This window comes from Rhinoraja longicauda, chromosome 1, assembly GCF_053455715.1.
Source record: "Rhinoraja longicauda isolate Sanriku21f chromosome 1, sRhiLon1.1, whole genome shotgun sequence".
Lineage (NCBI taxonomy): Eukaryota > Metazoa > Chordata > Chondrichthyes > Rajiformes > Arhynchobatidae > Rhinoraja > Rhinoraja longicauda.
In genome coordinates, this window is record NC_135953.1 from 26,157,374 (window position 1) to 26,174,764 (window position 17,391).

Here is a 17,391-nt window from a genome sequence, read left to right on the forward strand (position 1 = left end):
TATGCAGGAACATTCTTTTCCTTTTAAACAGTACCGATGCACTTCCAAGTGAGTTGTTTGCTGATTTAATCTATTACCATGAATTTCTACCATGTGTGTCAAAACAACCAAAACAAACCCTGAGATGTTACTCTCCAACCTCGAAATTGCCATAACAACTGTAGGAGCCATTTACGCTTAATTTAGTTACTGTCATTGTATTATGGCTATGTTTAATATTTCTAGTTTCTGCCTTTTTTGCATGCTTGTGGGTGTGATTTGATACGTAATGGGGAGTGTCCACATGGGAGGAGGCTAGCCTAGCAACAGAGATTGTGGGTCAGTTTAGTCTCGGAGGATGGAGAGAATAGTTTTTTACCACACTCGCGTCTGCCACACTCACGACTGCCACACTCGCGCCAGCTACACTCACAAGGACCACACGGTAACGACCACACAATTTTTACTGTATTGTTTGAAGAAGAAACAGTTGATAAGAACGAAAAGTTATGAAATACTCTTTTGATTTGTGCTACTTTAATAAAGACCAATTAATCAAGAAACAGCATTTGGAAGTTTCTTTTTTGTTATCTCAGAGTACGGTGTGTGCATAAGCTATACCTCCACTCCATCCCCGAGCAGTAATGCCTATCGAAGTTGGACTTTGAGAAGGTATAGAAACTGCCATTACAACAACATTTAATTGGCATGAGGGACAGTAACGCGATTTTCACACAATTGAAAAACGTATACATCAGTTTGCTTATCATTAAGGCCAAATACAAAAACCTCAAGTATAAACCTTACAATCCAACAACACTACTGATATGTGTCATGATAAATAACTGGTTTGTGAATCAGCTTTGGCCAAATATTGATGTGTAATAATTTACTTTTAAGCCTTGTTCCGTTTCACATTTATTCTTCAGTTTCCAGAAACGATTCTCGTGTGGGCATAGCTGCATTGGCTTAAGCTTCAAGAATAAATGAATAGCCTATTGCTTATGAAATAAACATGCCCCAGTGGAAAATGCAACTGAATTCCCACATTTTTATGTACTTTAAGGAGGAATTGTTAAAGGAAAGTCTACCCTGCAAGGAAGTAGATCATTATTGGTTGGCTCCAAATTAAAATTAATCATTTAATTACTTGAGACCCTCGCTTTATAACTGACACAATATTTGTGGCTTTATTGTACTATAACAATGTAGTTCTTAAAATTGTTCGGTGCTAGCTCGAAGGGCCAAATGGCCTCCTCCTGCACCTATTTTCTATGTTCCACTTACATGCTCATCATGCATTCAAAGTAAAAAGGTTTGCAGTGAAGTAGCCTTTCTTTTAAGCAAAAGGATTGTGAAACTGCAGAAATGCACAAGCAAAGTGAGCAGGAACTATATCACATTTAAGTTTGTTGAACCCCTGGTATTATAGGATTAAGGATAAGAAATTGGTTAACAGTAAAAGGGAGGACAGTAATGAATAGCTGCTTTCTGAGAAGCGAACAGTATTTGAGGATTGTTATCAAGGGCATTGCTCTTTTTGATATATTAACAACCTGGACTTACAAAGGACAATATTTCAAAGATTCAAGATGAGGAAGGTTGAAAGTGAGGATAGTAGGAGAATTCAGATAGTAAACGGGGAGACATGAAACATCAGATATGAAGTAAATTGCTTTGTAGGAAAAATAGACAGTAAATGTGAACTGGTACAATTTTAAAGGTTGTGCAGGAACACACAAGTCTGCAGGTCTACATGCTCAAGTATTTGGAGGAATCACAAATTTAATACCTTTCTTGGGAAACTATCTAAAGCTGAACTAGGTTAGTTGAGCTAAACCTTGGTTATATAATTGACCCGGAAGTAAGCTTCTGATCACATATCCATTACTCAAACCGCCAATTTTCCACATCCATAACATTCACTCATGCTTGCAACAGCTTTTATTCGTTGCTGAATCCTTTGTTCATAAAATTTATAAAATAGGTAATTCATCGTTTTATCCAGTCAAAAAATAACTCTAGCATCGACTATTTCAGTGAAGTATTATAGAACATAGAGCACTACAGCACAGGAACAGGCCCTTTGGCCATTATGTCCATGCCAAACATGATACCAAGTTAAACTAATCGCCACTGCCTGCACATGATCCATATACCTCCATTATTTTTCCAGGGGAGTGGGGGAGGAGAGGGGAGTGGGGGGGGGGGGGAGAGAGGGGAGTGGGGGAGGAGAGGGGAGAGGAGAGGGGAGTGGGGGAGGAGAGGGGAGTGGGGGAGGAGAGGGGAGTGGGGGAGGAGAGGGGAGTGGGGGAGGAGAGGGGAGTGGGGGAGGAGAGGGGAGTGGGGGAGGAGAGGGGAGTGAGGGAGGAGAGGGTGCTGCACGGCTACCATCGGCCCAACTCCTGGAGCTGGCGGCCTCCAGGGCTCTGGTTCGCAGAGCCCGTGGACCGGACTCGCCATCAGCGGAGCCGGCCGTCCTCGGAGGCTGCGGGAGCGGCTGCGACTCGCCCTAAGGCTCGGGCCGCGTGGATGCCGACATCGGGAGCTCCGGCAGCGGCAGCGTGTTCGCCCGCCCCGGATTGCGGGGCTTGGGTCGGCCCGCCGCGGATATTTCACCGTCCGGCACGGCCTGAAATAGGCCGCAAGATTTTTTTCTGCTCAGCGGGGGCTTCAATGTCGGGAGCCATGACCGCCCCGACGTGCAGCGGCAGCGTGTTCGCCCGCCCCGGATCGCGGGGTTTGGGCCGGCCCGCTGCGGACCTTTCACCATCCGGCGCGGCCTGGAACGTGGCAACGACAACAGCCTGACCGCGGGAGAAGACGGCAGGGAAGAGAAAAGACATTCTGGCCTTCCATCACAGTGAGGAGGGGACTGGAGGAGACTCACTGTGATGGATGTTTCTTCTTTTTGTGTTGGTTGGGGTTGTGTAATTTGCTTATTTTATTGCTTTTATTGTTGGACTGTGGGTGACTAAATTTCGTCCAAAAAACTTGATTTTTGGATGACAAATAAAGATATCCTGAATCCTGAGAGGCGCAAGATAATAATGGTATCAAGTAAACAACATGATTATTAGAAACTATAAATTTATAACCCAACGAGCTTGCATATGATTTACAGCCTGAACTGGTAACATTACCAACCTAATATAGCCCCTGTTCAAAAGGTAACTTTCTTATTTAAGATTTGTTTGAAGTTTGAGCCCCACCTGATATCCTTATCTGTGACAACAAATGCTCTACACATTGGCTGGTAAACGTTGAGCCAAACCGCTGGATTTTTCTCTACAGCTGGAGATGGTTGTCCTATAATGGGTCCAGAACTGGTGTGTAAGGCACTTGCTATTGCAGACAATAATGCTTCATTTGTGTTGCCAGGGCCAATACCTTTTTTTAAAGAAGGAAAGATAGAAATTAATAGTTGTATCTAATTTAGAAGTAATTTTCCTCCAATCACAGATCATATTACAACTAAATTGATTTTAATGTATATTTAATTCGGCTTAACTACGATCTTATTTTTTTTCTCTTGCAAGGTAATGCAATAGCAATAAGTCGGTGCTGTCCTTCTGGTAAATTTGGCATATAGAGTTGACAACAGTGAAATGGCAAAGGGGGACAAAAGAAGCTAGTAATAATTATTTTCAAATTGTTCATGAAGCTGCTATTAGCTTATTACCATTTTCTTTTCATCAAAGTTGTAATCCCCATTTTCCCTGCCTGATAACAGTGTCTTCTTCATTTCTCCTTTGAATTACCCTTGCTAGGTAACATGCTCATGTTGCCCCCTACACATGTAATGCAGTAACTACACTGCAAATATATTGTTAATGTGGATGCCCTTGTGTGTTGTGTGTATATAAAGGAAGAGCATATTGAGGCTCTTGCCAAGAGGAATATGTTTCCTACACACTCTGGCCAAGAGGAATATGTGAGGTATAGGCAGATGGGATCAAATAAATCTGTTGACTATAAAAGGCATAGATACACCATTAAGAAGAAAATCAGGAGGCCAGAAAGGGGGCACAAGATAGCCCAGTAGTTAAAATGAAGGAGAATCTAAAAAAAATCTATAAATGTATTATAAGCAAAATGATAAAGGGATCTTAAAGAATGCATGGGATCGTCCATGTGTGGAGTCAAGATCTTAAATGAATTAATTTCACCTGTATTTATCATGGAGAAGGTCATGGAAGCTAGGGAGTTCAGGGAATAGAATGGGAATGTTCTGAAATATAGAGTTTGAAAGATGTATTGGCCATTTTGAAGCGCACCAAGGTGGATAAATCCCTGCAGCATAAGTGTATCCTAGGATATTGTGGGAAACAAGGGAAGAAATTTCTAGAATCCTAGCAAAGATTTTTGTATCATCTTTAATCATGGGTGAGGAACCAAAAGACCAGAGTGTGACTAATGCTGTGCCTTTATTTAAGAAGGGCTGCAAGGACAAGTCAGAAAGATACTGCGAACCAGCGAGCCTGACATTAGTACTGGAAAAGATATTGGATGGGATTGAGAGACAGGATCCATCTGCATTTGTAAAGGCAGTGAGGGATAGTGAGTATGGTTTTGTGTGTGGAAATCATGTCTTGGATCTAGACTTTTGAAGAGATGACCAAAAGGATTGACAAGGCCAGGGTAGTAAATTATAACAAAGGTCTTGCATGGTAGGCTGGTCCACAAAGTTAGATCACATGGGATCCAAGGTGTGCTGGATACAAAATTGGCTTGATGGAAGGAATCAGAGGATAGTGGCACAGGGTTATTTTTCAGATTGGAGGATAAAGATCACTTTGTAGATGGCATGATGATCAAGCTTACAGATAACACCAACATTGATGATGAATGGTCAGTGAAGGTGGTTGTCTCAGATCGCAACAGAATCTAGATCAACTGGAAAGTGGGAAAAAGAATGGAAGATTTAATTTAACATAGAAGTGATTCATTTGGGAAGTTAAACTAAGGCGGAACTTGCGCAGTGAATAGTAACGTCCTGGGGAGTGTTGTAGAACTGAGACCTAGAGGTACAACCTCACAGTTCCCTGAAAGTGAAACAGGTAGACAGGGTAGTGAAAATGGAATGTGGCACATTGATCATGGCATCGGGTACAAGAGTAACAGCAGTACAGACATTGTTTAGACCGCACGTGGGGAGCATTATGTACAGTTCTGGTTGCCATGATAATAGGAAGAATGTGATTAAGGTAGTTTGTGTGAAGGAATATTCGCAAGAATGTTGCCAAAACTGGAGGGCTTAAATCATACAAAGAGACTGGATGGACCAAAACTGAAGTGAAGGCTGAGGGGTGACCTTGTAGAGGCTTTTAAAATGAGTGGCACAGAAAAGGTGGATGATCATAGTCTTTTTTCTTGAATATGGGAGTGCATAGGTTTAATGTAAGAGGGGTACGATTTAATGGAGATCTGAAGGACAAGTTCTTCCACATAGAGGGTAGTGGGTATATAGATTGAGCTGCCAGAGAAACTCATAGAAATGGGTACAATTGTAATCTTTCCGTGCTGTATAACTATACGACTCCAAGGATGATTGAAATCTCCTGAATGGACAGGATGCAATGGCCTGACCAGTCTAATATAATGATCTTGTGAATAGATCAGGAAATCAATGCTAATTACTCTGATATCTCCAAGTGTTGCTGGCTCCCAACATCTAAACTCAAATATAACTTAATCTATGAAAATAAATGTACAAATTACCAACTTTCAGAAAAGGCAGGGACAAAAATAAAAAAGCAATTTCATGTCCAACTAAGCAGAAAATAGAAAACTTCTGACCGCAATTCAATTTTACAAATCCAGTGCCCAAGAACTTCCTAAGAAGTTAGTTTAGAATTTTTTTTTTTTATTCAGCTTGCCTCACATCAAGATTTATTGGCATCTGTAAGCGTTTTGACACATCACAACTTCAAGACCAGACATACTTGAGTACGTCTGGGAATGTTTATTAATGAGAGTAGCCAAGATTTTGAGAAGATAAAGAACCATTAAAAACTCAATATTGCCAATCAGAAACTGTGCACGAAAGTAATTTGCTAATCTGGGACAAACTGCCTTAATCGCATTATCCTGTTGATTATCACATCATCAGTGGATCTTACCTTGCAACCCTTTGGGAAGTTCTACTGATTTAATGATCTGTTCAGCAATGTCGCATGCACTCAAACCTTGCAGTCGTTTCTCCCAAAAAAGCTATTGAAAAATAGAAAAATTAAAATGTTTTCAAACCAAAAGAACTTTCTCTTTTCTATCAGGTAAATTAAAAGGCAAACAAATCAGTAAATAGAGATTATGTCAGTGATGATTTTTTTAAAATAAAGCAATTGTGCTGATTAAGTAAAACCTTTCCCAATAGATCTTCCATCTAGCCTCGTGACCCATGTCACTCAATTCCCTTCCTCTTTCAAAGAGGAGGAAATTAAGGAGGAAATCTTTGGAACTTATTTGTAAGAGTCAATTTTTTTTCTCCATTTTTACCATGGGCCTCAGTTGTTTGTGGACATTTGAAATAGGTATGAAGTGTGGCAACAGTTTTACTTATTCCTCCAGTGTCAAGTACACATCGCTGCATTTAATAAACAAATAAAGCATTTAGTTTCTTAAAGCAGAATGATTAACTGAAAATGTGTAAAGTACAGAATAACAGGATCCTGGGGAAACGATGTAAAGAGAATCAGGAAGAGTGAGCAAAGCAGGATAGGGACGGGGCATCAGTTTTGTTTGAGTGGTAGATTTGCTGGGATGGGAGGATAGAGGGCGGCCTGGGGCAGATGCCAAATTAAAGATGAGGCACGGTAGCGCAGCGGTAGAGTTGCTGCTTTACAGCGAATGCAGCGCCGGAGACTCAGGTTCGATCCTGACTACGGGTGCTGCACTGTAAGGAGTTTGTACGTTCTCCCCGTGACCTGCGTGGGTTTTCTCCGAGATCTTCGGTTTCCTCCCACACTCCAAAGACGTACAGGTATGTAGGTTAATTGGCTGGGTAAAGGTAAAAATTGTCCCTAGTGGGTGTAGGATAGTATTAATGTGCGGGGATCGCTGGGCGGCACGGACTTGGTGGGCCGAAAAGGCCTGTTTCCGGCTGTATATATATGATATGATATGATGATATGATAAAAAGGATAACTCTCACAAATTACAAGAGAACATTACAGACAGGGTTCCATTCCCGAGAACCCATTGAAACAATTTAAATAAATTAAAAGCAGGCAAATCCACCCTGCTGGACTCCCAATCACTTGTTCACGTGTACAGACTCTACATAAGTCAGGCGCACGTAAACTTGGGAGGACCTGTAATAAACTTGCAGAATGCAGAAATAATCATGAAAACATTAAACACGGATGACTGCAAGGTGCAATTTCATTGAGAGTGATCAGCCATGATCGCATTGAATGGGCTGGCTCGAAGGGCTGAATGGCCTATTCCTGCACCTATTGTCTATTGTCTATTGTCATAGAAAGCACTGAAAGGTCACTTGTTACGCAGAAGATTAAATCTGAGCGGGATCGTTCAAAAGATATCTTAAAGTGCATATTCAAACAATTAAAAGTTGTGATGGAGGTTAGAAAAGCCATTAAATAAACCAAACCAACAACTGGCATTTACTTCTAGCAGGACAGAATTAAAATGCTCAATTGGGGTAAGGCCAACTTTGAAGGTATGAGAGAAGGTCTCGCTCAAGTTGGCTGGAGCAGGTTATTTCAGGGGAAAGGAACATCAGCCAAGTGGGATGTTTTTAAAACTGTGATAACAAAAGCTCAGGATATGTACGTCCCTGCTAGTGTGAAGGGCAAGGCAGGCAAACGTAAGGAAGCTTGACTGACGAGGGAAATTGAGCAATTGGTCAAGGATAAGAAGGACGCATGGGACAGGTATAGGCTGCTGGGATCAAGTGCATCCCTGGAGGAGTTTCGGGAACTGAGGAATAAACTAAAATAGGAAATCAGAAGGGCAAAAAGGGGCCAGGAGATAGCTCTGGCTGATACCATCAAGAACAATCCCAAAAGATTTTATAAATACATAAAGGGGAAAAGAGTAACTAGAGAGAGTGTGAGACCCCCTCAGGAATTCAAGTGGTCACCTCTTTATGGAGCCACAGGAGATGGACAAGGTCCTCAATGAGTATTTTTCCTCTGTTTTCCCCGAGGAGAAAGACAGGAGGACGAGGAACTTGGGGAAGTCAATGGAAACGTCTTGAGAGCAGTCAGTGTTACGGTTGAAGAGGTGCTGGACGTACTATCGTGTATGACAGCAGACAAATCTCCAGGGCCTGATCAGATATACCCAAGGACATAGTCATAGAGTGATAAAGTGTGGAAACAGCCCCTTCAGCCCAACTTGCCCACACCGACCAACAATGTCCCAGCTACACTTGTCCCACTTGCCTGCGCTTGGTCCATATCCCTCCAAACATGTCCTGTTCATGTACCTACCTCTTAAACGATGGGATAGTTCGACCCTCAACTACCTCCTCTGGCAGCTTGTTCCATACACCCACCACCCTTTGTGTGAAAAAGTTAACCCTTGGATTCCGATTAAATCTTTTCCCCTGCACCTTAAGTCTTGAGGTCCTCTGTCCTCGATTTCTCTACTCGGGGCAAGAGACTCTGTGCATCTACCCGATCTATTCCTCTCATGATTTTGTATACCTCTATAAGATCACCCCTCAGCCTCCTGCGCTCCATGGAAGAGACCCAGCCTACTCAACCACTCCCTTTAGCTCACACCCTCCAGTCCTGGCAACATCCTCGTAAATCTTTTCTGAACCCTTTCAACCGTGACAATTTATTTCCTATAACATGGTGCCCAGAACTGAACACAATATTCTAAACGCAGGCTCACCAACGCAGGGAGCAACATGACCTCCCAACTTCTACACTCAATACTGACTGATGAAGGCCAAAATGCCAAAAGCCTTTTTGACCACCTTTTCTACCTGCAACTCGACCTTCAAGGAACCATGCACCTGTACTCCTAGATCCCTATGGTCTACAACACTACCCAGAAGCCTACCATTTGCTGTGTAGGTCCTGCCCTTGTTCAACATCCCAAAATGCAACACCTCACACTTTTCTGTAATAAATTCCATCAACCATTACTCTGTCCACCTGGCCAATTGATCCAGATTCTACTGCAATCTTTCACAACCATCTTCACTATCTGAAAACCACTCACTTTTGTAACATCAGCAATCTTGCTAATCTTGCCCTTTATGTTCTCATCCAAATCATTGATGTAGATGACAAACAGTAACGGGCCCAGCACCGAACCCTGAGGCACACCACTAGTCACAAGCCTCCAGTCCGAGAAGCAACCTTCCACCATCGCCCTCTGCTTCTTTCCCTCGAGCCAATTTGCTATCCATTCAGCTATCTCCCCTTGGATCTCATGCGATCTAACCATCCAGAGCAGCCTACCACGCAGAACCTTGTCAAATGCCTTACTGAAATCCATGTATACAACATCTACAGCTCTGCCCTCATCGATCTTTTTGGTCACGTCTTCAAACAAATCAATCAGATTTGTGAGACACGACCTCCCATGCACAAAACCATGCTGACTATTCCTAATCAGCCCTTGCCCATCCAAATGCCTGTATAACCTATCCTTCAGAATACTCTCTAGTAACTTTCCAAGTACAGATGTTAAGCTCAACGGCCTATAGTTCCCAGCATTTTCCCTGCAGCCCTTCTTGAAAAGAGGTACAACATTTGCCACCCTCCAGTCTTCCGGCACCTCTCCTGTATTTAAGGACAACCCGTAAATTTCAATTGGGGCTCCCGCAATGTCCTCGGATATATCTGATCAGGCCCTGGAGATTTGTCTACTTTCATACACGACAGTACTTTCAGTACTTTTTCGACGGTAACACTGACTGCTCTCAAGACACTTCCATTAACTGCCCCAAGTTCCTTGTCCTACTGTCTTTCTCCTCGGTAAATACAGAGGAGAAATACTCATTGAGGACCTTGCCCATCTCCTGTGGTTCTACACGGGTGACTGCTTTGATTCCTGAGAGGTTCCACTCTCTCTCTAGTTACCCTTTTGATGTATTTATAAAATCTTTTGGGATTGTCCTTAATGCCACCCGCCAGAGCTATCTCCTGGCCCCATTTTGCCCTTCTGATCTCTTTTTTCAGTTTACTTCTTAGTTCCCGAAACTCCTCCAGGGATGCACTTGATCCCAGCTGCCTATACCTGTCCCATGCATCATTCTTGTTTTTGACCAATGCCTCAATTTCCCTCATCAGCCAAGCTTCCTTACGTTTGCCTGCTTTGCCCTTCACTCTAATGGGGATGTACACATCCTGAGGTTTCGTCAGCACACTTTTAAAAACATCCCATTTGGCCGATGTTCCTTTCCCCTGAAATAACCTGCTCCAGTCAACTTGAGCGAGACCTTCTCTCATACCCTCAAAGTTGGCCTGACCCCAGCTGAGCATTTCAACACGTGGACCCTCTCCGTCCCTATCCATAATTATCTTTAACCTAATCAAACTGTGGTCATTGGTCCCAAAAGGATCCTCCACAAACACTTCATTAATTTGCCCTTCCCAATTTCCCAACACTAGATCCAGTGTTGCCCTCTCATGTGTGGGATCTCTACATACTGCTTAAGAAAACTCTCCTGAACACTTTTGAGGAATTGCACCGCATTTAAACCCTTCACACTATGATTTTCCCAGTCTATATTGGGAAAGTTAACATCCCGTACTTCAACAACCTTATTTGACCTGCAGCTGCCTGTAATCTCCTGGCATATTTGTTCTTCTAATTCCCGTTGACTATTCAGTGGTCTGTAGTACACCCCCAACAAGGTGACAATGTTGTGCCTCTTTTCAAGAAGGGCTGCAGGGAAAATGTTGGGAATTATAGGCCGGTGAGCTTAACATCTGCTGTTGGAAAGATACTAGAGGGTATTCCAAGGGATAGGATATACAGGCATTTGGATGGACAAAGGCTGATTAGGGATAGTCAGCATGGGTTTGTACCTGGGCGGTCGTGTCTCACAAATCTGATTGAGTTTTTTTAAGACGCGACCAAAAAGGTTGATGAGGGCAGAGCTGTAGATGTTGTATACATGGATTTCAGTAAGGTATTCGATAAGGTTCCGCAACGTCGGCTGCTCTGGAAGGTTAGATCACATGGGATCCAAGGAGAGATAGTTAAATGAATAGAAAATTGGCTTCATGGAAGGAAGCAGAGTGTGATGGTGGAAGCTTACTTCTCAGATTGGAGGTCTGTGACAGGTGGTGTGCCTCAGGGTTTGGTGCTGGGCCTGTTACTGTTTATCATCTATATCAATGATTTGGATGAAAACATGCATGCAAGGTTAGCAAGTTTGCTGATGATGCAAAAGTGGGTGGTTTATGGTTGATGGGATTTAATATTTGGGAAGTCTAAAATGGGCAGGACCTACCCAGTGAATGGTGGGGCTCTGGGGAGTGTTGTGGAGCAGAGGGATCTAGGAGTGCAGGTGCATGGTTCCTTGAAGGTGGAGTCACAGGTAGATAGGGTGGTCAAGCCAGCTTTTGGCACATTGGCCTTCACCAGTATTGAGTATACCAGTTGGGAGGTCATGTTGCAGACGTTTAGGACATTGGTGAGGCCGCATATAGAGTATTGTGTTCAGTTCTGGGCACCATGTTATAGGAAAGATGTTGTCAAGCTGGAAATGGGCACAGAGAAGATTTAAGAGGATGTTCCCAGGACTAGAGGGTCTGAGCTATAGGGAGAGGTTGAGTAGGCTGGAACTCTATTTCTCAGAGCACAGGAGGATGAGGGATCTTATAGAGATGTTTAAAATCATGAGGGGTATAGATTGGGTAGATGCACAGAGTCTCTTTCCTCGAGTAGGTAATGGAGGGCCATAGAACATTGGTTTAAGGTGAAAGGGAAAAGATTTAATAGGAATCTGAGGTGTAACATTTTCACATAAAGAGTCGTGGGTGTATGGAACAAGCTGCCAGAGGAGGTAGTTGAGGCACAGTCTATTCAAACGTTTAAGAAACAGTTTAGATAGGTACATGGATAGGACAGATTTGGAGGGATACAGGTCAAATGCCGGCAGGTGGGGCTAGTGTAGCTGGGACATGTTGGCTGGTATGGGCAAGTTGAGCCGAACAAATTTTATATTTTATTGCGAAAGAATACACAGAACAGAAATAGGCTTTTCATCCCAATCAATGCAAGGTTGCAATTACAATCAAGCCGAGTCTTCTCACATCCTTCCTCAACTAACTCTGAGAAGCCTTTATTTCTTCTTTCATTGTTTATATATTTTCCTTTTAATCAGCAAGTGTCGAAAATTAGCTGGAAAATTATGAATCTAATGTCGATGGTAGGAAAGTTGCTGGGTAACAGAACTATTGTGCACTTGGAAAGAAACTTAATCATGGACAACCGACATGGCTTTGTTAGGGCAGTTTCCATCATGCCCTTTTTGATTAATCTTTCGAATACATTAAAATTGTTGTGCAGTTGATTGTGAGATTAGCCAGAACAACAATATGATATTGAAATGTACAATGGACAGAGCAATGGGAGATGGTACTTAATCCTAAAATATGTTAGGGTGGCTAGGATATCCAGTGAATGGTGGGACTCCAGGAAGATACACATGTCCAAGGATCCCTGATGGCACCAACACAGGAAGATAAGCAACACTTAGGTAGTCACAGTCCAATGGCATGAGTACTTCAAATTGCAGGTAAGCTACGCCCCATGTGTTCCTTTTCCAGTCTTACCTGTCTTACCAACATAATCAAAGACTTGTCCAAGCCTGGTCATTCCTCTTTCTCCTTGTCCCTATCTGGCAAAAGGGACAAAGGTTTGAAAGTATACACCACCAGACTCAGGAACAGCTTCTTTCCCTTGGTTATCAGGCTTTTGAACAGTCCTTCCAGAAACTAGGGTACTGTATGATTCATCTCTCCCCATTGTGGACATTGGACTTTGTCTATGGAACTAATGCAGTAAAATGCCACACTATGCTGAGAACTACATTCTGCACTCTGTATCTTCCCCTTTGTTCTGTCTATTGTACTTGAATTTGAATGGATTTTATCTATGTATTGTACAGTTAAGTTGCATTTGGAGTACTGCGTGCAGTTCTGGTCACCTCCTTACAGGAAGGATGCAGAAGGTTTGGAAAGGATGCAAAGAAAGTTTACCTAGAGTGATGCATGGTTTAAGGGGTATTAGCTACAGTGAGAGGTTGGGCAGACTTGGATTGTTTTCTCTAGAATGCCAGAGGTTGCGGGAAGACCTGGTAGAAGAATATAATATGATTAGAGGATTAGATAAGCTAGGCAGTCAGAACCCTTTTCCCAGGATGGAAAAATAAAATGCCGGAAGCCATAGCAATATGGTGTCAGGGGAACCTTTAAAGAAGATGAGCAGGGCTTTTTTTATTACACACAGTGTAAAGTGCCTGGAACCTGCTGCCGGAGTGGTGGTTGAGGCAGATGCAACAGTGGCATTTAAGAGACTTTTGGATAGGTATCTGGATATGCAGGCAATAGAGGAATATGGAGTACCTGCAGAAAAATAACAGTTGATCTTGGCATCATTTTTGACACAGATATTGTGAGCTGTGGGGCCTGTTCTTGTGCTGCACTGTCCTATGTTCTATCTGATCTGTTTTGGAAAACATGCCAAACAAGACTTTTCACTGTACGTTGTATGTGACAATCGTAAACCCAAGCCTATAATACTATCCAAATCATTTATATAAACAACAAGGAACAGCACCAACACTGATCCCTGTGGCACACCATGAGTCACAGGCCTCCAGTCAAAAAACAACCTTACATAAGCACCACTTGGGTAATCACAGTCCAATGGCATGAATACTTCAAATTGCAGGTAAGCTGCTCCCCATATGTTCCTTTTCCAGTCTTACCAACATAATCAAAGACTTGTCCTGCCTGACCTGCTGAGTTACTCCAGCATTTTGTGATACCATACATAACCATAGCTTCCTACCATCAGGCCAATTGTGTTTAGTTTATTATTGTCATGTGCACCGACGTACAGGGAAACGTAAATCAATGGCTGAAATTACATATTTAAAAATATTAGGATGGAGAATTGAGTAAAGCTTAAATATTGAACATGCTCAAAACGAAATTCCTTAGCTGATTTTTACAACAAACAAAACTTGATTGGTTAATAGAAAACTAGAAACAAGTTTAAATAAAGCTGTTTGGAATTTATGTGATCATTTATAATCAAGACAGGAAGAAAACCCTTCCTGTACCTAATTAGGCAAAGAATATTCATCGTTTTCAGAGGTGACAAAATGTTGTATTTTTCTTTTGGAATAAAATACTTGACTCTTTGTACGGCTGCAGTTGGAATGGCAATGAGGTTGCCATACCCAGCCAAGCTAATTTTAAATTATATTATATGGAGAAGAAAATTAAAAGAATTTTATGCAAATCACGTCGTCATGTTCGGTCAGCACAATGCAAATCATTACACACTTCTAATTTGAACCACAGGACTTAGAGTAGTGATAACAGATATATCACCAATAAGACTTTGTAGTTGAATGAAATCCACAGAATAAGATGACTGTATACTTGCATATTTGGTATTTCAAGAAAATCTAATCAAATTTAAAAATTGAATCCTAATAAAATGAAATATCTGAAAGAATAATCAATGTGACATTAGCTATTAATAATTCTTAACTCGTAGAAAATAAATTTTCCATTGGACAAGTACATTAATTATATTTAAAATTCAAGGCACTTTTCGCAACTGAGTCTGAAGCTGTAAAGCCTTCCTTCTCGTGTGACACCAGGAATAAGATTATCATCAATACTTAGAATGCTCTATTCCTCTGATAATTCAACTATCTATGAGATGCACTGCAGCAATTCTCCAAACATATCTGAAGAGCTCTGTGATCTCTATAAAGTGTTGAATTTACACAGTTTATAAAGATAAAAAGAGACAAGATTAAAACACATCCAACTTGGTCAAAATATTGTGTTTCAATGGGAGTCTTAAAAGGAAAAAAATAGTTGGAGAGGTTTATGGAGATCTATTACGTGTCCTGAGCTCTCATTTGAAAACATGGTTGACAATAATGGAGCAGAGAAGAAAGATGCAAGAAACCAGAGATGTAGATACAAGGAACTGAAGATGCTGATCCATAAAAAAGACAAAGTGCTGCAGTAACGCAACATGTAAGGCAGCATATTTAGAGAACTTGGATGGGTGACATTTGGGTCAAGACCATTTCTTCAGACTGATAGTAGGTCATCATCACTTTCTTTTTTAAAAAAAGATCAATTAGTATGGACAAAAAAATAATGAACTTGACAGCAATGTCAGGATATCCAAGGTGGAGAAGGAAAAGTACTTGAGCAGAGGAGTGTTAAAGGCATGGGCTTAACATGAGTGTTAAAGGCATTGAGCAAAGGAATGTTAAAGTGGAGTTGGAAGGAAATTGCTGGATGAAACGCCGGGAGGGAAAAAGTCAGAATTAGTTTTCAAGATCATCAGAGGACTCGTATATATATCAAGCCAAGCTTAAGGTGTCAGTATTAGAGAACATAGATTGAATACTTTTGAAATGTGGATCTTTGAAATAGATCATAAGAACGATAGAACACATCATTTTCAAAATGGTGAAAAGCGACAAACTGTAGAGGCACAAAAATAAAAACCGGAACTAAGTACAGAGATTAAGAGATCCCGGGTCCGCCATAAAGAAAAATCAAGAGGGCTAAGGGATTGTTGATCTTTTTCACAGAGTCTAGAAAACATAGGATTAGGGAATATACGCCATATAAAACCATTGTTAGACTGCATCTGGTTTGATTCTTCTTCAATATTGTTAATTAATCTGCAAGGCTACTAGAATTGAGGTAGTGAAGAGTGTGCCAAATATACGTAAAATTAAATATATTTTTCCGTGGGTTAGGATCAGATGATTAAAAGTAATAAATATGCAAATTGATCCATATTTGTACTTCAATAATTATATATAGACGCGATTCTACAATTTGATGTTGGTAAAAAATGACTAATCAATTCATCTTTGCCAACATTTCAGCATTCTGTGGACTGATACATAATTAAAGGCGAGGGTATAATTTGGTAATTGATCACTAGCTCTACATAGAGCCTGGATTGTCCAATATACTCTGTTCCTGATATCGGGTTTCATTAACATCAGTGGGCTATATTATTTTACAACCCGATTTATCACCGGATTCAGATTAGTTTATCATCATGTTTACTGTATGTAAGTAAATAAAGTATTTACTTACTGTAAATAGTAATTATATTATATATAATATACAGAAAACGGTATTGATAAATACCACAACAATTGCAAAACAGCAGATTGCAGTGAAACATTAAAGTACTGCAAAAGAATATTAAAGTACAATAATGGAATAACCAAATGAAGGTAAGAGTTAAGAGCAAGAGTACATTATGGCACCTGCATGAAAGGGGTGTGAAAGAGGTTATTGGTTCAAGACACTGATAGCGTGAAAGAGTTTGACTTGACTATATTTCTGCATTGTATTTCTGATCTGTTTGCATAGTATGCAAAACAAAGCTGTTCACTGAACCTCAGTACACATGACAATAATAAACCTAAACCTTTCCTGTCCCATCTCTGTAATAGCACCACCTTTGGTGGAGGATTGTAAATGTTTGAATAAACCACAGTGCAGCTGTGCAGCCTTGGAGTTAACTTCTTGTTCTGTGTCTGAGCTCAAGATATCACAAATTGGCGACGAGCGTGGGATCGTCGACTCCCCAGCTTTACTTGTTTGTGTAGTTAAGGAATTCTACAGAGGCACGGAGAAGGTTGTATAACTTTTGGTGTCAAGGAAAGCTGGAAATCGGCTCACAAGGTTGAATTCTGTGAGACTGATAAAAAAAATATATATATATAAAATGGCGGTGCCCAGTGGATATATCTGAAGATTGGGTGAGTTCCAGCAAAGCTGGGAAACGTTCAGTGCGTACATCGAACGTTTAGAGGTGTTTTTTTGCTGCAAATAACATCACTGAAGTAGAAGCTTTTGATGCAGAATCAAGACGTTTGAATGAAGCAATTAAAAATAGGAAAAGAGCAATTTTTCTCACTGAAATGGGTCCCGAGGTTTATGATACAGTGAAGAATTTATTAGCTCCAGCCAAACCAAAGGACACACCCTTGAAGGATATTCTGAAGAAGTTAACAGAACATTATGACCCTAAGCCCTTAGAAATAGCTGAAAGCTATCGTTTTGGAATGAGATGCCAACTTCCAGAGGAGGATATTAGTAATTTTATCGTGGCACTCAAGAGGTTATCATTGTAATTTTGGAAATTTCCAAGACCGGGCGTTAAGAGACCGTTTTGTGTGTGGACTGA

At 41.2% G+C, this 17,391-nt stretch overlaps 1 protein-coding gene across 1 annotated transcript in view; it reads right to left on the bottom strand.

Annotated features, from left to right (window-relative positions):
- Positions 1–17,391, bottom strand: part of LOC144605887 (methyl-CpG-binding domain protein 2-like) — a 77,328-nt gene that overhangs the window by 11,625 nt on the left and 48,312 nt on the right. The window contains exons 4-5 of the mRNA XM_078421574.1: positions 6,102–6,192; positions 3,192–3,369 (exon numbers count right to left, since the gene is read on the bottom strand). Coding sequence (XP_078277700.1) covers positions 3,192–3,369; positions 6,102–6,192 — 269 coding nt within the window. The remainder of the gene's footprint in view (positions 1–3,191; positions 3,370–6,101; positions 6,193–17,391) is intronic.